Source organism: Salmo trutta, chromosome 26 (assembly GCF_901001165.1).
Source record: "Salmo trutta chromosome 26, fSalTru1.1, whole genome shotgun sequence".
NCBI classification, from domain to species: domain Eukaryota; kingdom Metazoa; phylum Chordata; class Actinopteri; order Salmoniformes; family Salmonidae; genus Salmo; species Salmo trutta.
In genome coordinates this window covers 20,007,386-20,031,481 of record NC_042982.1, presented here as the reverse complement: position 1 = coordinate 20,031,481, position 24,096 = coordinate 20,007,386, and the positions used below count along the sequence as shown (strand labels likewise).

The window sequence follows — 24,096 nt, the reverse complement described above, 5'->3', positions numbered from 1 at the left end:
TAAAACCCAAAGACAGCTTTATTTATACATATTTTCCACTCAAATTTTCTATAAAAAAAGACATGGCTTAAAGGTAGACTCAGTGAAATGACGTTGCCACGAGCAGCACCGCAGATAATGCGATGAGCGAGATCCAAGACTTCGCGCCAACACAGTATCAGCACATGTGCATGGGTTCGTGTCACACTGTTAGTGTGTGGTAGGTACGGACCAAAAGAGTGGGTGAGTTTAGCCTCGTGCTTCAAAGCTCTTAGCTGTTGCAGAAATCAATGATTCTACCTTTCAATTAATGGATAATTGACAGACCTAAAAATCTTCTCCCCCCTTTCATTTTGATTTTACAAAAAGATACATTTTTACAGAAAAAAGGTCTAACAAATCATTCTAAAAGATTGGTTGAGAGCACACACGCGTCACTGTTTGATTGCTGTGATAGAACCAAAGGACACAGCAGCCACCCACCTGGGATAAATAGAAATACAAATAGTTTGACTGACCGTAGGGAACACTAGCGAGTAAATGGATGACTGGAGGTGAGGTTTAACAATACTAACCGCACGAGAAGAGAACTTCCTATCTGTAGCCCAACATGACAGAATTCGCTGTTCATTTTAATTACTGTTTCTTAGTCTGATCTAGTTCACAGTAAAACAAAATCATAATAATCCCCTGAGTTTTGGGACAGGGTGTCAGTTGTTATTTCGAGGCAACATGGGGCCATGGTGAAACCGGAAGCCCTAGTCGCCTCGGTGGCTCTCAGGAGTATTGGAGGTGTTGCAGGGGTAAACCGTGGTCCTTCGGCTAAAAGTTGAAGAGGGTAGAGGGAACAGTTGGTTGATGTGGAGTGGGATGAACAGTGGATAAGGCTCTGGTAATACAATGTCATGGTCGTCCTTGGTCACTTTCACACACACACACACACACACACACTTACTCCTTCTGTTTCTTTACCAAAGCTCGAGGCTACGGGCTTTCAGATTGAACATGGATTCTATATTCTCTTTTTATTAAATTCTCCTACCCCTGTATATACTGTAACTCTTGCTCTGTTACTCCTTGAAGCTCCTCTTATAAACGCTCTACCTACTGTATACATAGATGTTTCTCCTTTGACTGCCCCAAACAACCCTTCACCCTTCTTGTTTTCATTGTTCATTTTTAGACAGCTTAGTTCTCGGGTCCACATGCTCATTCAAGGAGATGGCTGTTGCATCACATCTGTTCCCTTGTAGAAAGTAGTGTGGTATGGAGGGTTTGACGTTAATCAACATTAACGTCCATGGGTATTTTGTCCTCCAGCTCTAGTGGACCGTCCACAGTGAGCTCCTCCATGCTTTTTCCTGACTCCTGAAGCTGCTGCCGCCGCTGAACCTCCGCCTTCAGGTTCTCCAAGTCCTTTTGGCTGCAGAGGGAATGGGATGGGATACCACAGGGGTTAATGTTGAGCCCAGACGTTTATATTTTTTAAGAGTGGATGGAATTCCACAGGGGTCAGTACTGGGTCCTGGCAGGTTTCCATTTTCAATAAAAAAATGTTTTTAAAAGTACTACTTCACTTTACCTGAGTGGTATAAAGATGATGCCGTTGATAATATTGAGCTGTTCCAAAACACTGGCCATACTGGGTGCTGTGAACTGGAAAAAGTGTCAGAAAACAACAAAATGACACACTGTTCTATGAAACTAACACCAACAATACATTTGAAAAGATACTTGTGTCTGTAGCAATGGTCCCTCAAATTATTTTAGGCATTGAGCAAATTTCAGTTCTGCTGAGCGCAAACTTGAACGTTGTGAACATTCTGTGCAACTTCCAGCATGCGTTTACTGTGAACACTGAGGCTGTACCCGCTTTAAGTTACAGTTTTAAAAGTGGCCATGTAGACTACTGTGGCTATTTGATCATAATGTAGGCCTACCAGAGTGGCCTACCATCAAAAACAATGGAGAAAATGCATCCCATAACATTTTAACATGGAAATAGCTGTTCTATCCTTCAGCCTACAGTAGAAGCCAATGTGTGGTGTTCAATGTGGGCCTACATTCCATGAGCCTTTTGAAATAAACATGCAGGGCTTGACATTAACCTGTTAATCCACTTGTCCTTCAGACAAGGAGGTGACTGGAAATGGTTGTGTTGTTTGACCCAAGAAACCACTTTATAGCATAAAAATGCATTATTATTCCCATGCCATTATTACAGAGAATCAGAGAAATTGTGCTACCCTCTGTCTATTGGCTACTTAGTTTATTTAAGCCTGTCTCAAAATACAACACTGCCCCTTTAAGACAAAAAAAGCTCTTTACCTGACTTGCTTTTCAAAGAGGTCTATAAATGTACACGTTTTGTGCTCTTGTAGGAAGCAATGATTCCCCTATTGCTGACTACAAATCATCTATAACTGGGCTAATACCTCACTAACAACCAGAGGATATGAACAAAATGCAGCTCTCGCTTTGATCACAAAACAAGCGCATCTACTCACAACCACTCATGCTGTAAATACAGTCCAGTTCAAAGTAAGTGGCACAGATCCATTTATGGCAATGGTCTGATTGTTTATGCCGCACCGGTCTGTGTAGAGTACGGGCTGAGTAGTGTGTCAATGAAATGGAATCATACTCCGATACATTCTGCCTACAACAACCTCTTGCATAGTTTGTTTTGTTTCAGTACGTTGCATTGAAAGTGGTTAATATTGTGTTGATTCGATCACAATTGCCACAGTAAAGGGAAACGTTGATAGTGTTAACAGGGATACTCTAGAACAGTGGTCACCAACCTTTTCTGAGTCAAGATCACTTTCTGAGTCAAAATGCAAGCCAAGATCTACTGCTCAGATTTGTTTTTAACGTGACTTAAAAAACACAAGGCTACGCAACATAAACCAATTAAAAACAGTACTGTAGCAATGAGGTCTGTGCAGTAAGCTATAGGCCCAATATATTACCACCGCATATTGGCTTTGCTTGAATTGCCCTGCCAATGCATTGTTGTTCAGGCCATTTTTATAAATTATATTTCAACATTTGAGGTAGGCTATATGATCATACCGGTAATAGATCCGTTGTTGTATTACTTGTGAGGTACAGCTGAGTGAGCATACATTTAAATCATTTTTATTTTACTGGGCTGATGGTGCCTGCATCTGATGGTCAGTCTCTGCAAAGGGAAGAGAGGAGAATGAGGGTCCCCCTCCCAACATCCCTTCACTCTCCCTTTCCTCCACTGACACTGACCAAAAAGGGACACTGTCTTCCAGCCGATGGCCAAACTCGAGTCACACTGCATTTTTTCTGCCTCGTGCATAAATTCATGTTGTTACTCCTATAAACAGAGAAGGGGAAATATTCCTTGATATTGAAAAGACCCAAGTCGCTTATAATAACAACGCAAGCCTATAGATACAGTTTCCTACTCATTCATTACTGCTGCACTGCTTGTTGTAGTGCTGAGTGGAAATAGGAAGGTGCATTTTGTGGAGTATAAAAGTGTTGACAGTGCTGAGTAAGAACTTACCCTCACTCATAAAAACAGCAACTCTTTGCTGTATTCGTTGACAGTCTCTCTCTAGTCATGGTTTTAAACGTTTTGAAATCTCACAGTATCAACTTTGCTGTAGCTTTGTTTTATGCCTGCTACATTACTGCAGACACAGGAAATGGTTCAAAATGGCAACAGTTCACCAACCCGGCACGCAGGTTAGCTGAAACGGGTGCACCTACCGCCAACAGCCCGAGCCAAAAAATAAAAATAGGAACAAGGATTTATCGTAGTTTTTTTTTTACAGAAATGTTTGGCAATCGAGTAGGAATGCCTTTGAGATGAACCAGTCGATCGCCCGGTTGGTGACCACTCTAGAAAGTTGAGTGAACTTCAATCTCATTCTTCTCTCTGTGGGCTGATATTTTTGGGTGGCAGTCTCGGGCTACTGTGCGTGCAGTTTAGAGGGAACATTGGTCTGTAGATTATTCTATCATCTGTTTACAATACAAGGCCCTTTGATTTTTTCTTAGGGATAAAAACCAATATGAAACCATAGCTACGCCCTAAGCCACGTGCCTTGAGTGGCATGATGCTGGCGTTGGAGCCGTTCTTGTAGATCTCGTTCATGGTTCTCTGCAAAGCCACAGCCTGCTGTGTGAGGTACTTCAGGTACTCTGAGCTCTCTTTAGTCTTCTCATGGGCCTCTCCCACCTGAGAGAGAACACAGGGGAAGAAAGTGAGAAAGAAAGCTTAAAAATAGATTGAGACCTCTCAACTAATATCAGTTGTTGGTAATCTATCACATATTCCACTTTTTTGTCATTTGTTTTAGTACTTTTTACCGCTTTTTCGTGATATCCAATTGGTAATTACAGTCTTGACCCATCACTGCAACTCCCCTACGGACTCGGCAGAGGCGAAGGTCGAGAGCCACGCATCCTCCGAAACACACCCCTGCCAAGCCCTGCTTCTTGACACACTGCTCATTTAACCCGGAAGCCAGTCGCACCAATGTGTCGGAGGAAACACCGTTCAGCTGGCGACCAAAGTCAGCTTGCATGCGCCCGGCTGCCACAACGAGTCGCTAGAGTGCGATGGGACAAAGAAATCCCGGCCGGCCAAACCCTCCCCTAACCCGGACGACACTGGCCCAATTGTGCGCCACCTCATGGGTCTACCGGTCACGGCCATTGTGACACAGCCTGGGATCGAACCCGGGACGGTAGTGACACCTCAAGCACTGCGATGCAGTGCCTTAGCCTCCCGAGGGGCGCCGCGGTCTATCTAGCACATATTCTTATTTAAGCAAATGTTCTAAAGCAACTTCTGAGGAGAGGTGTAGAGCTTTGTGTACTGTAGCTGTCCATCTAACCTGGTTTTTGTAGATGGTGTAGCCCTCCTTTTCGTGCTGAAGCGCAGAGCGGAACTCCGCCTTGCTCTCGTAAACCCTTGCAACCAGATGATGACTGCAGATTTATATTTAAAAAAAAAATTTTTTAAAGTGCATTATATCAACTGAAGATAAACACAAACTAGAGTTTAGAACAGGAAATCAGTTTATAATCTGAAAATTATGTTCAGTCATTCAAGGAATAACTCTCCCTTGTCCTTACCTGAGGGCTACTTTGAGGGAGCGGGGTCCGTGGTATTTGGAGTTGATGGCCAAGGCGTTCTCCAGGAACCTCAGAGACAGGTCGTACTCCATTACTCCATGCAGCACCAGGCCAATGTTACTCTATAGGAGGAGACCCCGGACCACAGGGAGGACAGGTGTAAGGAGAACTGATTTGATAAAGGTCACACACAAACACACCTCAAAGGCTTCCACAAAATTGGTACATAACTTCAGAGTTAACGTGGTGACATGTCCACTTACAGGATGGTTTCAATCAAAATAAAATAAAATAAATACTGTGGTCCACTCACGTCTAGTAGCGCCATCTCAGGGTGGTCCTCCCCGCACACCATCAGCATGAGGTAGCGGGCACGGTACAGCAGCTTCAGGGCAGTGGACAGCTGACCGTTGGCAAAGCAATACAGAGCCAAGTGCATCTGGGGAGAGAAAGCAACCAGAGGCACTTAGAAACAGCTAACATGGACTGACTTTTTTTAAATGACGAAACAAACTATTTTCGAAAAATTGTAATTTTCATGGATACATACATATTCCTGGATCGTGTTGGGGTGCTCGACGCCCAGCACCCTCTCACTCATCAAAACAGCCTTCTGTTGGTTACTGAGAGCCTGTGGACAGAGAAGACGAAAGTCAGGACTGTCACTGGAATTGCTGTGGCCATTTGTTTCATGTGTGAGAGGAATATAAAAGTGTGTGTATCATGTCTAGAGCAGCACACCTCATGGTGGTCTCCCATGATGTAGTTAAGGCGAGCCAGCAGACGCAGGCAGGCACAGATCTCCACGTGCATGGCCCCGTACACGTTGTTGAACAGGTTCAAAGCCTCGTTGATCAACTCACAGCCCTCCTTAAGGTAACCTGCACACAGAGACCTTGTTAAAAACGCAGGCTTCCACATGTTGTACAACGCAAAAGAAAGTAATGTGAACGGGTTCAGAGAGGACACTAAGGTAAGTTGCATTGTTGAATGAATGTAGTAATGCTTCTGCATGGTTTGTATGGGGAGGAAGGAAACATTTCTCAGCCTTCGTGTGTGTGTTGCATGTGTTGCATGTGTGAGTAGAGCTTCATGTGCATATCTGTTTAGCACTAGGAGGACCTAGGGCTGTTGCGGTGACCGTATTACCGCTACACCGGCAGTCACGAGTCATGACGGCAGTCAAATTCCACATTACCATTTAGTCACGGTAATTAGTCTTCTCCAAGCTCTGATGCTGCTGCTGGTCATTAGTAGCCTACCAAACATACTAACTGCCTGGTATTCAGCACTCTATTGTCCCCTAATCACTTTATTATCAATGCTAATGTATTCAAAAATCTAATCAAACACTTCTTGAGAGCCCATGAGCTCATGTTGTGCAACATTTCTATAGGCTACGAAATTGAGTGAGAAAACAGAGTGATGGCTGCTAGCCTATAGAAAGCTGAGGAGGATCCCCTCAGCTTTCTATAGGCTAGGCCTAGTATATTTATTTCTCAACTTTCCTAATATTAAGCACATCGCTTATCTTTACAACAGGAGAACAGCCTACCTAGTTGGCATGAAAATGAACCACAGGAAAAGCGTCCTCCATTCGCTATTTAAGTGCATAGATTACATGTATTATTTCCCCTGCCCCTGTTTAGAGACAGGTTCATGATAATGGTCTATTTTTTATTTTTTTTTTACCCCTTTTTTGTCCCCAATTTCATGGAATCCAATTGGTAGTTACAGTCTTGTCACTGCAAATCCCGTACGGACCCGGGAGAGGCGAAGGTCGAGAGCCGTGTGTCCCCTGAAACACGGCGCAATGCTTCTTGACACAATGCCCACTTAACCTGGAAGCCAGCCACACCAATGTGTCAGAGGAAACACTGTACACCTAGCAACCATGTCAGCGTGCACTGCGCCCGGTTCGCCACAGGAGTCGCTAGTGCGCGATGGGACAAGGACATTCCTGCCGGCCAAACCCTCCCCTAACCCGGACGATGCTGGGCCAATTGTGTGCCGCCCCATGGGTCTCCCGGTCGCAGCCGGCTGCAACAGAGCTTGGACTCAAACCCAGAATCTCTAGTGGCACAGCCTTAGACCACTGCACCACTTGGGAGGCCCCCGATAATGGTCCATTCTAAATCAAAACAAATTTCACACATTATTTTGTTTATGTAAAGACAATATTAAATCAAAAAAAGTCTGATGGGTGACAATATTAGCCTATCACTTGTGAATTATATATTATTGCTTGTGAATGCTGCCCAGCATAAGAAACAATGCATTTTTTTGCAAATTTCAAATCATAGCACATTAATCAAATTAAGCACATTAATCCACTTTACAAGGGGTGTAGATCTAACTGGCATACATGAGCAGCATGTGAGTTTAAAGTTTGGGGAAGATAATTGTCACCATAAAAATGCACCTTTATAATAAAAGCATTATTTGCATAATTGCATTTGCGGTCACTTTTGATAATGGTGTTTTCCGTTAATGGAAAAACTCACGCTTATAGCCTACTACCATGTGCGCAATGCTGTGCTTATAATGTGAGGAAATAGCCTAATAGTTTATTTTAAGCTACATTTTCTGATCTGTTGCGTCAGCCACATTGCATAAAAAAAGTGTTTGTTGCTTGTATTACATTTGGAATCAATCACATCCCACAACTGTCCCAGACTATATATGTAATATTTATTTCTTGCACAGAAAGGTCAACTTCTGTACTATGGGTGATAGTTGTTGTTCGTTAGGCCTACTCATCTTGTTGGCTGACAAAAAGTAAACGTGGACAGTTCTTCCAATATCTTCAATATGCGCCTCGGAATTAGATAAGGACGCGCGCAGTTGCATCCCCGATGTGTCGGTCTTCACTTATAGCCTGTGAGAAAGACCCGATCACGTGACGGAGAGGCGCTTCGGATTGCACAGCACACTCAGGGAAAAGGGAACAACGCAGCACTCCGGGCCGCAAAAGGCATGGATTGTTTTAGGGTGCATTAGGGCCACAAAGGGGATGTCGCCATGAAATTCGAGGCATTATCAAGTGCTTGTCAAACTGTGAATGAGAGACTATTGAGAGTACAGCCTGCGCAAAAGCAGAGCTCATGCATTTCAAGCTACTTTTTTCAAATCATCATTAGAGTCTCATCATGCAGCCTTACAATGTATTAAAATTTAAACATATAGCCCAATGTTTGTAGAACAACTAAGTTACATGAATAACTCTAAATTAAGCATATAGGATTACCTATTTCTTTGTTAACTGCCCAACACAATAGCCGCATGTGCGCACTCATTTGGAGAAAATATTTGTTTTATTCAGCTATGTTCAATTGTATTCTTCATATTATAAAATAATGCCACGGAATTCTAAAATAATCTTGTCTGCTAAATGAACTAGTGTAGCCCACAGCCATTTGGCATAGCCAGATCAGGACCATGCAGAGTATGCCATTCTTTTCTTCTGAAATAGACTAGATTTTCTTCATATGATGCTTCTTTAGACCCATCTAAAATAAATAATGGCTTGTAGGCTGTGTGGAAGCCAGGAGATGTGAAATGTGTTTTATGTAAATTAACAGTCAATTACCGTGAGACCGACAGTTATTTGCTTGACAATCACCAGCTGACAAAATACCGTGACCACCACAGCCCTAGGAGGACCCATTCTGATCCTGCCCAGCAGGACTGGTATCCACCTCACCTTGCTGGACCTTGGCCTATCCGCATGTGTGTGCTGCATTATTAGTGTGAGTAGTACTGCATGTCTCTAGCACTAGGAGCATCCATGCCGTTCCGGGCCATGCTGATTGAGGTCTAGTAGCCTCATGCAAGCCTCACCTTGCTGGACCTTGGCCTGTCCACTCTGGAAGAAGTGAAAGGCATCGGAGGCCTTGGGGTTGACGTGCTTCACCACAGGGAAGATGTTAAGGATGTCCTCCTCTGTGAAGGCAAGCTTGTGGCGACTGTCAAAGTTATACTCCTTTATCAGGATCTAGAAAACGCAGGGAGGCAGGAGACACAGGAAGCTTCTTAGGGGGGGAGGGTTAAAAACATCATTAAAATACACATTCTGAATTACAATTTGACCCCTGGCCCCTACTCCCTAGGCATTTCTGTAGAGCTGAAGGTATTTAATAAATGTATACAATATGTTGAAAATCACACCTAGTCTAAATAGGGATTGATGGGAGTTACCTGGATGCCAGCTTTGATGGTGATTTCTCTGAGCAGGGTGATCTTCTGAAGGCCGTATTTCTCCACTACCTGGTCAGCATTCTCGCTGTAGAAAGATGCATGTTTTTAGGAAAACCTACGCCAACTTTAACCCAAGCACACTCACCAGTGCAGGCCGACATGGTAGTTGCCAGAATAGTGTGCTAACGTCAAGCCTACTATTGTGCAAACATCAATCCTAATTCCCACCCACCAGTGCAGGGTGAAGTTGTAGTAGCTCTGGGCCTCAGAGACTATGTTCTTCCACAGCTCACTGGGTGTCAGGCTGGCCCACGCCGTGTTGTCCCCTCCCCCCGGGACTCGGTTACGGCGTTTACGGTTCTTGCGGCGCGACACGAGCTCGTCGGCAGGCAGGTGTGCCACGGCATCAGGGAAGGAGGACAGGAAGCAGTTGAGGAAGTGGCTGACAGCGGCTGAGAGGGCCGACAACTCCACACCCTGGGAGACGGAGTACATAGTCTATTGTTCTCATATTTAATCAATTTCTTAGGGAGACAAATAAATACTTTCTATGATAAGCAAGTAGGGATACTCATTTTCGTGGTGCAAAAGTACAAAGATCTGTCATCCTAAGTACATTATAATTATTTAACAATCATTGCTTAAAAATAGCACTCACCTGGAGGTATGTTTTGAAGATATGTTTCGCACATCTGGTGATCATCTCGCTGATACCTATTCTCTTCAGAACAGAAGATACACAAAACCGTCAGGAAAAAAGAAACAAGCTTAATGCAGATTCATCTTTATGCATTGTCCTGCAATATCTCTGCAGTAGAAACAGAACAGTCTAGAAGGTTATCATTATGCTAATAATGCTATCATTGCCCTTCATTATATATCTCCTTAGTCAGTCCTCAAGAGCGTATGGAGGTCAGGGGTTTAGGCTTACATAGAAGTGCTCCAGCTGTGCCTTGGCTGGGGTCTTGTCCACAAACTCCAGCACGTTGCCTAGGTAACGTACGTTGATGCCCCTCTGGTGCAGAGCCTCAGTCAGTGTGGCTCCATCCATAGGCAGAGCACTGTGGTCCAGACAGTCCTTCACCTGGAGGGAAAGACACAAGTAAAATAAATTACTACACACACAAGAAAAAATAAACAAGGAAACACCAACCCAAACACCCACAAATAGCTAGACAGACACACAGGCTAGTGATACAGTGACGTAAGTAAATAGGTTGTAATATAGTTAAGGTAATGACTGCTTGTGCGTGGTACTATGTTGCTGACCAGAAACTTACCAGAGACGGGATCTGACAGGACACCAGGAAGGCTGCAGCATCCTTCAACAGCTGCTTCTGTTTCTGAATGTCATCCACACTGTCCTCAGGGAAACGCACTCCTGGGGGAGAGACATGGGGGGGGGGGATGAGTACTGTACAGCAGAGCCAGCTGCCACACAAAACCTCTCCTAAAAGCACTACATTTACCATCATCCTCTAACATAAAGTGACAGTTTCTACCTGGAGAAAAGATGTCTGGGTTGAAGCGGATGTCGAAGGAGGTGTTGCTGATGGAACCCACGGCCTTGCAGGCGTTGAGGACCACCTCTCGGCTTTTAGGGTCTTGATGGAGACAGGTCAGGGTGGGATTGGTGAGATCAGGGAAGGAGGAGAGGGGTGTTTTATGAATATACCAAGTTAGCTGGGCTATTCAAAACAAAAGCTGGGTAAGTTCCCCAAAAGCACCACTATCATCTTTTGTCCAATGCCTACACGTGTTGAAAAAGTTGAAAATCCCCACCAACACACTGTTGCAGATCTTAGTTAAACAAAACACAAACCACATTGTCATTAGAGCTATTGTCAAGCAGGCAGTAGGGCCAGGGGCCAACTCCTGCCATCCCACACACATGCAATGATCACATATAACCAGGGATTATTTCCTTCTTATTGGAGCTTCAAACCATTTGATTAATTGTCACACCAGCAAATGAGAAATAAACTTGACAGATGTGGTTATTGGATTGCTATATCTCACACTGTTAGTGATTTTACTGGGGTCCATGCTCACCCCATAGGAGGCTAAGAACTGGACAGGGACACCTAACCAGGTGGAGAGATGCAACTAAGACACCAGCATTAACAAGTCTTCTTAGCGATACTATGGATAAATGCTCTTACATACCGATTAAAAACAACACATAGTCTTTAAAAATGGTCTACGGGGTAGTATAAGAATATTTTGAAGATAAATACACAACGCAGAGGACGAGAGTTCTAAAAACTAAATAGAGTACTAATGGTCAATAGGGAATTGTCAATGGAAATAGTTGGCTTTCAGTTCAACAGCTGTTTATCTGTGGAATGTCAGTCCTGAACGCAGAGCTACATGTGCCACGTTTTCATTGGTCTGTTCATTGAGTCTGGAGCAGGATACTTATTTGGCCACTGGGACAGTTGTACTGCAAGGACTTCTGATTGGTCAACCCCAGACTAGGGTGGGGGGTTATAAATGATATTCTGTTTCTTTGTTCTGTGGAGAAAAACTGAGGACAGTGGAGACTGAACATCTACCTCCCAGCATAACATCTATGATTCTTCTCAAATCAATCTATTTTTGTCCCCGATTTGTTTTGGGGTCTGTGTTATTGAAGAACAATGTCAACTGCTCTCACACACACACACACACACACACTTCTAAATGCAAGTCTAGTTCTTTAAAAGCATTTCTCCACCGACTGGATTTCCCCAGTCTTTCTCTACCCTGCAATGGTTTAGACGTACCGATACCGGATCCATCTTCCGCGGCTAAGGACTCAGCCAGCTCTTTGGCCTGGGCTAAGCCCGGGATACTATCCTCAGCCTCAGCCTTACCCTCCAGAGGGCTCTCGCACTCCCCGTTCTGAATCGCTGTGGCAACGGGCACCGATGGCCCATTGGTGGTCACCGTGGGAATCACATTATCCTCTGTAGGGGTTTCCTGGGAGGCATTAATGGTTGTTGCTGCAACAGAGGGACTGTCCATTTCTGTTTTTTGTTCTGCCTTGGGGGCGGCTTCTGTGGTGGTAGCTTCTGTTGCTGCTGGCTGAGGGGCATCAGAGGTGGTCTCTATCTGGACTGCGTCTGACTTGCCGTCAGTGAGGGTTTCTGTGGAAGTTTCTGAGGACTTGGCTGAAGCATCGGGGTTCTCTGTGGAGGGCAGGGCTGGAACGGCTGCCTCGGGGCTGCTATTCTCTGTCAGGGTGGCCATCTTGCTCTCCTTGTTGGCTTTCTGCTGCATCAGCTGGAGTGCTGCCATCTTCATGAAGAGGAGGTATCTGAGGAGTAGATTACAGAATCTTTATTATCCCTGAGGGAGTAGGACATCCATTCAGTTACGTGAACATTCAAATGTGTAGACACAATCATACACTAAAGGGAACATCAAATGACCCTCGAGGGACATACCCAGGGCACCCTACAGTACCTGTGCTCGACGAAGGCCTCAATGAGCTCCTGTCGGAGGCAGGCCAGGCGGTGGCGGTGCTGGCGGGGGAAACCCTGTCTCACACTCTCAGGAGAAAGCTCCTCCCCTTCCACAGGCAGGAAGTTCAGGTCGGGGGGGAAGGTCCTCAGAAGGTCTAGGATGTAGTGGCGTCCATCGTTGCCAATTATGCCCTTACACTCAACAGAGGAACACAGCTCCACGGACTCATCCTTCTCATTCAGCACATTGTGTCTCTGGACCTGGGGGTGGGAGAGTCAGTCATTATAACAGAGAGAATGTGATAACCACAGTATGGCAGGTTAGAGGTATGGCAGGTTAGAGGTATGGCAGGTTAGAGGTATGGCAGGTTAGAGGTATGGCAGGTTAGAGGTATGGCAGGTTAGAGGTATGGCAGTCAATATACGTTGAACATCTGTAGACCGGTGCAGTGACCAAAAAAAAACTGTTCTACAAAAGATATTGAAGTTTGCTTACTCTGTATTGACAAAAACATTAATCCCAAACAATTAGCAGACTTAAAAATAAACCATGAAACTGGCATTATCATATCCTCTTCCTCACCTTGAGTGGTCGACTGGTCCTCTCCAGAAGCTCCAGGTACTTCCCATGAGACACCACTGTCTTCCCAAAGTCGATAGACCCGTAGATAACGCTCTGCTCCTGCTCTCTCTCCAGAATGCCAGGGATGATCGACTGGGCCGTGACACGGTAACCACGATAGTCCACCACCACGGTCCCCAGGGTGTACAGCCCCTCCACGTCTACGGCCCCGTAAGCCCGGACACCGTTGAGGTCGTTGGTGGGCGCAGCGTGCGCGGCAGCGTCCCCGCCCAGCTCGCGGTAGTGGTCGCGGACGTCGAAGCCCAGGGAGAAGAAGATGTTGTTCCAGATAAACATCTGCATACGTGTCTCCTCGCCAGGGTTGATGGCCATCACGTTGCCATCGATCACCGCCATGGAACCGCGAGTGGCAGCAGCCGCAAAGTCACTGTGGACCTGGAGAGAGGGAGAGGGGAGGAGAGTTAGAGAGTGAATGCGTAAGGATGTAGAGGATGGAAAGAAGAGTAGTCTGTGCACACTACAGGATATAGACGTAAACAGAGAAACGGACTGTAGCATAAAAGGAAGGTGTTTCAAGAGAGAGTCGATGACCGAGGCTCACTGGAGAAAGCAAATAAGCATGAAAGAGTGCAGGAGACAGAAGAGGGGAAAGGAGTTGGGCTTCAACTGCTGCTGTAGGCTGGCTCACCTTGAAGATGGCCCGCTCTCTCAGCAGGCGTTCAGGCAGGTTCTTCCGGGCCAGCTCTCTGGTAGTCTGCAGCTCCTCATTCCAGTCTCGCGTCTGAATAAATAACAGAGACCCCATGTTACACTGACTCTAAAAAAACAGACTATTTTTGGTGTGTGTGTACCTGTCCAGGTATGTGTTCCTCACAGCCTAGGAGTGAGGTGTATGGTGTGTGAATCTGTCCAGGTATGTGTTCCTCATAGCCTAGGAGTGAGGTGTATGTACCTGTCCAGGTATGTGTTCCTCATAGCCTAGGAGTGAGGTGTATGGTGTGTGTACCTGTCCAGGTATATGTTCCTCGTAGCCTAGGAGTGAGGTGTATGGTGTGTGTACCTGTCCAGGTATATGTTCCTCGTAGCCTAGGGGCGAGGTGTATGGTGTGTGTGTACCTGTCCAGGTATATGTTCCTCGTAGCCTAGGAGTGAGGTGTATGGTGTGTGTACCTGTCCAGGTATATGTTCCTCGTAGCCTAGGGGCGAGGTGTATGGTGTGTGTACCTGTCCAGGTATGTGTTCCTCACAGCCTAGGAGCGATGTGTATGGTGTGTGTACCTGTCCAGGTATATGTTCCTCGTAGCCTAGGGGCGAGGTGTATGGTGTGTGTACCTGTCCAGGTATGTGTTCCTCGTAGCCTAGACGGGAGGTGTAAGCGTCCTCAGCTCTGACACAGTCCATGGTGTGGTCCACCTGGGGGGCGGTCCAACTGTACACCTGGAAGGGTGTGGCTATCCTTTCAAACGGATGCCGCTGGACCCTGCAGTCAATCAGAAACCAAATTAGCCACGTATCACAGCGGGGATAGTTCTCAGATAAGGCTTACCTGAATTATCAAGAAAAACAACTGTCTGGCTAATATTTTTAGCTCTTAAACATAATATATACATTTCTGATGATGACTAATAATTGTATGCTTAGTTTGTTTTCCCCACATTACACAGAACTAATAAATAGCACAGTGCATTGTGGTTAGCGTAGCCCACTTACCTTGTCTTCTGCAGGACAGTGAAGTTCTTTTTGAAGGCAGGGCTAATCTGGCTCAGCAGCTCAACCAACGAGTGGCTCAGGAAGCTGGGGTTGGCTGGCTTGGGGTTGAAGGTGTAGGTGGTCGACCTGGAACACAACAACACCATGGTCATCTCATTATGGTCAACTCTCACGATCTTGCCAAAGCTAACCATACTGTACTGGCTCTGATATTTTCCCTTTCACACTTTCCAGTACAGTTCCAGCAAGTGGTGGATGTGTAAACACAATCCAGCTCAGCGCAGTAGTGTGAAAACAGCATGCGGTAAGTCTAACAGGAGAAAGGGAAAGCCCGACTCACTGGTTGAGGTAGAAGCCACGTGTAGAGGCGGTGATACTGATGTGTCTCTCCTCAACAGTCACCATATACAGGTACATCAGATCACCGTGCATCTTCCTGTTGCCAGGAGGGGGGTTCCAGCCACTCATAGTCAGGACCTTCAGGCACTGCATGGGCTATAGCGCAAGAGGGGGAATCAGATATGGACATTGGAATGTGACTTATGACTTGTGGTGTGCTAGTGTGGATATTGGAAAAGGGCCATAGACTAATTATTTCATCTGCACTTTATGGTGGTAAGGATATACAGGATACAGTATGACCCAGCCAGCTGATGTATGCTGGTTTTGTTGAGTGCACACTTCACTTTTAACTAATCTTACCCTTTATTCTACAACCACTTTTACTTATTCTAGAATAAAAAAAAGTGTTCTAGTGCCAGGCTTGAGTAAGTCTGGCACTTAGCTAGCAAATCATTGTGAGCGGCTCCTAGAAGCAGATCAAAGGTTGGAGCTGAAGCCAGTAAACTACAAATGGACAAACTCCTTGAAGAATGTGACATTTTTTTAACTGTCAGATAATGTCACAGAGACACACATGAATCTATGTAAATAAGACCGCATTAGAATGATCATAATTAGCTTGCTGGCAACACCAGGGTTGTGGGTTTTAATTTTATGGCAAATGTGAAATATGTGTCACTATGAACTGTAAGTCTCTTTGGATAAAAGTGTTAAAATCATCGTAATTACCGTCATTATTACCTTCCACTCCTTGTTCTGTGGCTGGAGGGGGACCAGGGGACGTTCTTTGCTGCCAGGCAGGATGTGTTCTGGAGGGGTACAGTCTATCTGCTCCAGATCACTGCCCTTCTTCTTCCACTTACCACTGTCTGCAGAGGAGATAAGGTCACAGGTCAGACTAATGCAGCCAGACCAAATACTTTTATAGCCTGCTGCCTAGGACACAGACATACACATTTGTAGGATAAAGGTGGCTGGATACCTCAGAATACTGACTGAAATCTTTCTCACCCCAATTCTCGCTGAACAGACCCACCCAAACACGCAAATAAACAATTGGGTACGCAAACACGTGTGCACGCACGCACACACACCTCCTAGGTCCCCGTCGGTGAAGACACTGAGGAAGGAGAGAGAGTTGCAGTCCACTCCGTTGTAGGCATCAGACGGATCCAGGCTTTTCAGCAGGTCTCTGATATGACGCACATGGATACGGGCCTCGCGCACTGTGTAGGGCTCTGGGGTGAGGAGACAAAGGACAGTCATTACATTATTATCGATGCAATCTACAGACTGTCTCCTGGACTGTGGACTCTCTAGAAAGGGGACTAAGAGGAGATTTGGCCTTCGATCTTAAACTTATACAATTTTTAGGGTTTAAGATAAATAAAGTCTAGGGGGTAGCGGCTAGTGGCTGACTTGAGAACATATCACCAAGTCCTACCTTCCACTACTTTGAGAAGGGAGCCCTCCTGCAGGCCCTCGATGGATTTGAGCTCAGCAAAGTTATCCAGCACGTTGCCGTCCAGCTGCAGGGAGAAACAGGTACGATGACAGGTGTCCTCACGGTCCATCAACACCTGGTGGATCTCCTGCACCATCTCCTGGGGTGAAACCTGGGGGAGCGAGCAGGGGTTAACATCTTATAGCAATAGAGACTGACAATTTTTGGTCATACAGCTAGTCCCAATTTGGTCCCCATCTTTCCACCTTGGCCCTAACCCTTCAATGTTTGCAGATCTGAAGCCTCTGGATAGGTATAAGCGGTGTGCTGGTGGAGCTTCCATCCACTATATTGCTTACACCTTACAGATCAGCAGATGCTGAAGGATTAGGCGGGTCAAGGGGTAGTGGCAAATTGGGACCGGCTGTTGGACTGTCTAAGTATGTACTGTACCTGGAGGTCAAAAGGCTCCGTCCCGGGTGCCTGGATCTTCACGGTGAAACCTGTATCCTGAATCACAATCACTTCCTGTTCGTTAGAATCCTCCCCACCGTCCGTGTCACCACCCCCATCCTGCTTGGACTCCTCCTCCGAATAATAGTGGGCCCCGCCCCCGTTCATCACCGCTGTGCTTGCACTGTGCCCTGTGATTGAACAGAAGGAGATACATTCAACATAGCTTGTCATCTGATTGGACAGATGGGTAGAGAGGGCATTGCCATGGCAGTGTGACACATAACTGAATTAATAAGGATATAAGCCTACAGATAGCAAACAAAGTAATGTGTGTTGTCAGTTTAGATCACTCCTAAAAGGGCATAGTGTACAGTGCTAAATCGGTGACTTACAGGATCCAATTAGCACAGAAAACAAGATCTCCAGCCTTTGCCATGTGAGGCAGAGGTATACAGGTTACCTTGGTCTGCTTCTCTCAACCTGGAGTTCTTAACCATCAAACTCTTGTACAGAACACAAAAGTTAGTGGTTTGTTTGCCTGGTGCTTTTGGCCTTCTCCACATTGGGCACCAGACTCCCAAGGTCGCTGACGAGGAGCTATACTGGAAAGTGTGAAAGGAAAATAGAGCCATCCACACAAATTCTCCCCTCTCTGTGTGTGTGTGTGTGTGTGTGTGTGTGTGTGTGTGTGTGTGTGTATACACACATCTTCACTTCCAGAATGAGTGCAACCTCCTTGACCTCCGAAGGGGCCTCACTGGCACAAGACATTGTAACTGTGGAAACACCTCTGTGTAGCAGTGGTGTTTCCCATTTACCAGAGCTAAATATAAAACAAGAAAAAAGTGCCCCAAAATATTGTACTATTTTGAATGGTGTGGGTTGAGTTGCCAAGAGGAAAGGCTACATACATAAATAACAACAAGTGGGGCCTCCAGTGTGGGGGGGCTGTTTTCTCTCCCAGGCAACTGCAACCGGCGCACCCTTGTTCAATGTCAAGGGTAACACAGTGTCAGGGTTACCACGTAGAGGGGGTGGTTGGGGGGAATCTAGAGTAAGAGGGAGAGCGAGAGAGAGGGCGGAGGGAATGAGAAAGAAAGACTCACCACGCTCTGAATACCAAACACAACAGCCTTGGCCAACAACTGGTCCATGCTGCAAGAGAAGACCGACTACTAAAAAAGAACAAGGAAAATAGACTTGAACATATGATAGAAGCCAAGGGATAATGTTTCTGGAGGTCAGACGGGAGGGAGGTGAAGGAAGGGATCAACTGTGTTTTTAGAAACAGGTACAGAGGCCGGTCATCCTGCCCTGTTGTAGAAGCAGACATATTTTATAAGTTACATCAGTTACTGTCTCTCTCCTTAGGTGTCCTATTTCTGGCCTGGTCCAAGTCACTCTTCATCTCTCCATTCATTCTTTCTTTCATTCCTCCATCAATGCCCCAGCTATTGCATTTTTCTTAGAGCTGTCACAAACAGACAGCGGGATTCCCTTCAGTCATTCAAGGTCCTCTGCTTTCTTCAAGATTCACTTTTCAGCTCAGTTTGACTATTTTTTTACTCCCACAAAAATTCAACATGGTACTTGACTCACATCAATTTAATGAAAATGTATACAGTTTAAGTTTCTCAAGTGGAATTGATGAGGTAGGGGAAGAGCCTTCAAATAATGGTATGTATGAATACTTGCTGCCAATGCTATTCAATCTGCACTGAGAAGGCAAGACTACAAGTGTCAGAAACAAGAGTACAAAGTGCCAGACAGCACTAGGAAAATCATGTAGCCTAATAATTGCAAAACAGACCCACTTGGCCCTACAGCAACAGAACAGAGCACTAGGGGTGAGGTGAAAGGGTGGGGAATGGGGTCCAATATTACACAACCTTCTGCATTACTCAAAACATTTAGCCCAACTAAACTTGTTTTTCTAAGGAGGTTGAGCATTCATGTCACTGTGTGTAGTGTAGACAGGAGAGATTCATGTCGTTGGTCACAATTCACAGATGAAGAGGGCAGCAGGTGGAGGGAAGGGAAAGCAGAATCCGCAAACTGCTGCAGTACTTCTGTCATACTGGCATGTATATTCTGGCCTCGGTGGGTGAGTTAGGCCTACATATACAGATTATCCAACTGAAAGCTTTGCTTATTTCAATAAGAAATATTTATCTTAATAGTGTTAAGGTAGACTAGTGGTTAGAGTGTTGGGACAGTAACCAAAAGGTTGCTAGATCAAATCCCCGAGCTGACAAGGTACAAATCTGTCATTCTGCCCCTGAACACTGTTCCAAGGCTGTCATTGTAAATAAGAATTTGTTCTTAAACAATTGCCTAGTTAAATAAAGGATACATTAAAAAAATACAACCACAAGACCAACCTTAACCAGACAAAATGGAGGAAAGATGTTGATTATTACACAAGCAAGGAGCTCTGATCCTCCTGAACAGGTAAATCATTGAGGGGGAGGGGAAGCAGAAGGACTCCAGGCAGACCAGCATTCAGTTAAACCAGTTAGACAAAACAACCCCTCCACACCCCATCCAGTGCCACCATTAGCATCTTAGCTCACTCCTCAGGTTGCACAGTAACCAAACTTATCCTCACACCAGGATAGGTCTCATTCAGGGCAGTGGGTCAAAGAGTCCCTGATAGTATGGAAAGGAAGACGAAAGAGATCAATTAGGCAAATAATAGAAAGCGGGCTACAAGAGATCAACAATCATTTCACAATTTCCTCGAGGTGTGAAGGTCTTGATCACTACTAACGTCCTTATTCAATCAAAATTGTGAAAGACCACTAGGCCTACTAATCCAGAGAGCTAGCCACCAGTCTCCATGCTGCCCTGTCTGTTGTAAGCTGTTATATCTTTGCTCAAGGTTTACCACGGACTGAGCGCTGTTCTTGCTTTGACTACAGATGAATTAATTCCCTTGACATGGCAGACCATGACATGATGGGCCTACAGACCAGGGCAAAAAGAAACCAAACAGACAGCATTTTGGGGGAGGGGGGACGACACAGAGCAAGGTCTTTTTTTGTTGTTGTCCAACATAGATAGATTTATTAAACCACAAGATGGCAACCTTCTTTTGATCAATTGATATAGAGAAGGAAGGAAAAAGCTTTCCTGCAGAGTCATGCATACATATTTGCAGGGAGGTCTCATAACCAGTCAAATGACTCCTCTGCCTGAAGCATGTTGATGTGTTTTCGACATCAGACCTGAGGGGTAGACTACAAAGCAGGATCAAGGAGTTAACTTGCCTAAATATTCTGAAATAACTTTTTATTTTTGAGAAAGATAAGCTTGAAATGGACATGGTGTAATATATATTTTTTTTAAAGAACAGGCAAATCAACAGTTATTTCAGGTTGCTTATCAAAGTTTGCTGGCTAACTCATTTGATACTACCTTGTAGTATACCTCTCTGGGTTGTGATTATGAAGGCCTAATGTTAGTGAAACATTACAAGAGATGACAAGGGGCTAGTGGGGAGGGTGTGGAGAGTCTGGACAGTGTCCTGAGGAGTCTGGACAGTGTCCTGAGGAGTCTGGACAGTGCCCTGAGGACTACAAAAGTCACCTCTTCACCCTTGAGGAACATTTAAGCTCCTTCGGTTACAATCACCAACAGACCCCCTCATCCCGTTACCCTCAACCTCTCTCACCCCTGCTAACCCCCATGCTACCCCATCAGTCTGCCATGTGCTGTCTGTCACAATACTGTCAGTACTGCAGGATACACAGCTCAGTATCTTGGTAGTTAACCAACAGGCTCAAATGCAGCCTAAGGCATTTGTCTAGTCCAGCAGGCTTCTCTTAAATGAGAGGTGAATTGCAATAGAAAGCTAATCAAGGAGGTGATAGTATCTTGAAGTGCCAATAATAGGAAAGTGGTTTAGGGGTCAATAATGATTTTGTTGGTAATGATTACTTAATACCTATGAAGTTGTGAATGAATCTTGTCAATAGCTTAAAGGTTGCCAACATACAAAAGCACTATGATGGACAAACACTTTGTCCATAAACAAGAACTTCAATTCACTAGAAGAAAGCATGATGGTACATGTGCTGCACATACAAAGCTCTAGTCTAGGTGAAGGCTGGCCATTAAAAAGATGCTTCTCATCTTCCAACAAATACTGATTGGTACATAAACGTTTTGTTTATGTCTCAAAATAATTTGCTGCAAATGCAAATAATTGATGAAACATAACCCACAAATACCTGGAATTAGGAGTTGTATTCTGATACAAATGACATGTTATTACACAATGAGTCCCTAGAATCAATGAAACAATCTGTACAGATGCAAGCACAGTTGTCGCAATAACTGTGACAATGAGACCAATCCAAAGTGTGACAGCTGAACTAACTATATTGTGTGTAACGTTATAGTGGTGGCAACACAGGCGTCTATGCATGCAACTCAAGGTCCTGTCAAATGTGACACCGAAAGCTGTGGCATTGTCGTGAAGGCTGCATAAGGTTGTGTAATTTCAACAGTGGCCTTACATTCACCAAACCTATACCAGTTGTACGTCATGTGACTGTCTCGATCATCAATACTTTATATATGGCGCAAGCGATCGGTGGCAAGCCATGAAAATCGGTTTGTTTAAACGACACTTACCGGCTATATGACTCAGAATGTCTCAAGAATAACCTTCTCTCTCCGTGCATGCACCATGACTTTTCTCAAAGGGTCAGCTTCCGCTTCCCGGTCGAGGAATAGCCAACCTCTCCGGTTCTGAACGGGAGGGGGGATCGGGAAGGTATCATGCCAACTAACGGGGACAATGGTGATCTAGTCACTTCGATATTACTAGGTCACAAAAATAGCATGCATTTGATGGACTAACTGGAAAAAAGTCGTTTATATTAATAGAAAACGGCGTGTGAAATTACTTCACATCGATTAGAACCCCTCTTATCTTGAAATGTGCAGTTCCACTGAAGGTGACCTTCAGTCCATTCGTTCTTTCATGCAGGTACAGAACAGCTGTGGTCCCATGTGCGTCAGAACGTGAAGTGCTCGCACTACACTGTTAAGATAGTGGATACGCTTATATTACTTTCTATAATCACATTTATATCTGCCATTTTTCTACAACAAGTCAGCATCACCACAAGCTTGGCTAACTATTTCGAAGCTAGCTAGCTAGCTAGCTGTATCAAGTCAGCCACACAACAATGGTTGTGTCATTGTTTGACATACAGCTTGTAAGCCAACTAGTTAGTCGAACAGCTCATCTAAATAATTAAGAGTAATTTGATTGTTAGCTAAACCCTCTTGATATAGCCTAAGCTAACCACTTAGCTACATGTTAACGTTAGTTTAGCCAACACAACAACTACTAGCTAGCTAGCTAGCTGTATCAAGTCAGCCACACAACAATGGTTGTGTCATTGTTTGACATACAGCTTGTAAGCCAACTAGTTAGTCGAACAGCTCATCTAAATAATTAAGAGTAATTTGATTGTTAGCTAAACCCTCTTGATATAGCCTAAGCTAACCACTTAGCTACATGTTAACGTTAGTTTAGCCAACACAACAACTACTAGCTAGCTAGCTAGCTAGCTAGCAAGTTCAGCAGCTCAAGCAAGCTGTCATTGTTGAATTGACACATCTTGGTTGTATAGAAAACTGGTTTGAATACTGAGGCCCATTACTGCATTTTCAGCTAGTTAGCCAAGTTGGCAGACTAATCAACTCATTGACAGATGAGATGACTACTTTGAATTAACTCTACATGTGTGCAGCTAGCTTGCTAACGCGGTAATTAGTTACTAGCTATGTGCACAATTTCGTAACTTGCAACCGACGCCGCTAGCATTACGTTACAACTTAAACATTTTGCATGATAGTTAGTCTCTGCTAGCAAGTTTGATAACTACGTAACGTTAGCTAGTTTCTTACCACACGCACAAGGATCCTTGTTTGGTGCCTTGGTCTCTTGGTGGTCTGGCGTCTCTCCTTCTGCAAGATCAACTGTGTTAACATTACAGTTGGGTACTGACGCCTGGATGTCATCCGTCTTGCTCACCATTATTTGGCTGTCAGTGTGGCAGCTAGTTGGCTTAAAGGTGGCAACAGAAATCTGTTGCTCAAAATTGCTATGTTAATCTGTGAAATGCTTCTTCTTAGCTAACGGGCTAGCCAGTTACATGCAGAGGGTACGATATTACAAAAACAAGTCTACATAGGAAGGACAGTCAAAGCTGTACATGGCTAACACGTGGTTTCTCCTCCTCCTGACCCCTTTGCCTTTGCGTTGGTTTCCACCCCCAAAACGTCTGGCTACGGAAAGCGCAGTGTGCAGTTTTTATGAACAGGTGCCCATGTAGGATCACAAAATGATAAACTGTGATTTTATTTTGGACAGGTGCTCTGTATTACTGGTATTAGAAAATGTAGACTTTTTGTATAACATCATTCTTTAGTTAATATGGCTATAGGGGTGTGTAGCACTTCTCAAATCAAATTGTATTTGTCACATGCGCCGAATACATACAGACTTACTGTGAAATGCTTAATTACAAGTCCTTAACCAACAATTCAGTTAAGGAAAATAAGAGTTAAGAAAATATTTACTAAATAAACTAAAGTCCAAAAAAAAAAAAAGGAGTAACACAATAACGAGATTATACAGAGGGTACCGAGTCAATGTACAGGCACTCAATATCAAAGCTGGTGAACCAGGGATATGGGACTGAATAAATTGACCATATTGACCTACACTGCCGATAATGTTGTCGTTGAGGTCTATAAACACTTATGTATATATGTGCATACACTACCGTTCAAAAGGT

At 44.7% G+C, this 24,096-nt stretch overlaps 1 protein-coding gene across 7 annotated transcripts; it reads right to left on the bottom strand.

Moving 5' to 3' along the window:
- LOC115163355 (clustered mitochondria protein homolog) lies at positions 1–23,567 on the bottom strand. Of its 7 annotated transcripts, none has more exons than XM_029715156.1 (27): positions 23,204–23,567; positions 17,276–17,466; positions 16,823–16,994; positions 16,473–16,616; positions 16,108–16,247; positions 15,377–15,531; positions 15,037–15,162; positions 14,659–14,806; positions 14,015–14,107; positions 13,327–13,761; positions 12,745–13,004; positions 12,153–12,595; positions 10,800–10,901; positions 10,578–10,678; positions 10,229–10,381; positions 9,956–10,018; positions 9,530–9,795; positions 9,298–9,382; positions 8,941–9,094; positions 5,842–5,981; positions 5,651–5,731; positions 5,414–5,539; positions 5,101–5,222; positions 4,860–4,953; positions 4,064–4,198; positions 1,562–1,635; positions 1–1,402 (listed from the first exon to the last, which is right to left on the bottom strand). In XM_029715156.1, the coding sequence occupies exons 1-27, from the start codon at positions 23,331–23,333 to the stop codon at positions 1,261–1,263; spliced, it is 4,275 nt and encodes a 1,424-aa protein (XP_029571016.1). In that variant the 5' UTR covers positions 23,334–23,567; the 3' UTR covers positions 1–1,260. The 7 variants fall into 7 exon arrangements, with proteins under 7 accessions (XP_029571016.1, XP_029571014.1, XP_029571013.1 ...); XM_029715154.1 differs by having other exon boundaries at positions 12,063–12,595; positions 16,120–16,247; XM_029715153.1 differs by having other exon boundaries at positions 12,063–12,595; positions 23,213–23,567.
- Between the last annotated feature and the right edge of the window lie 529 nt (positions 23,568–24,096).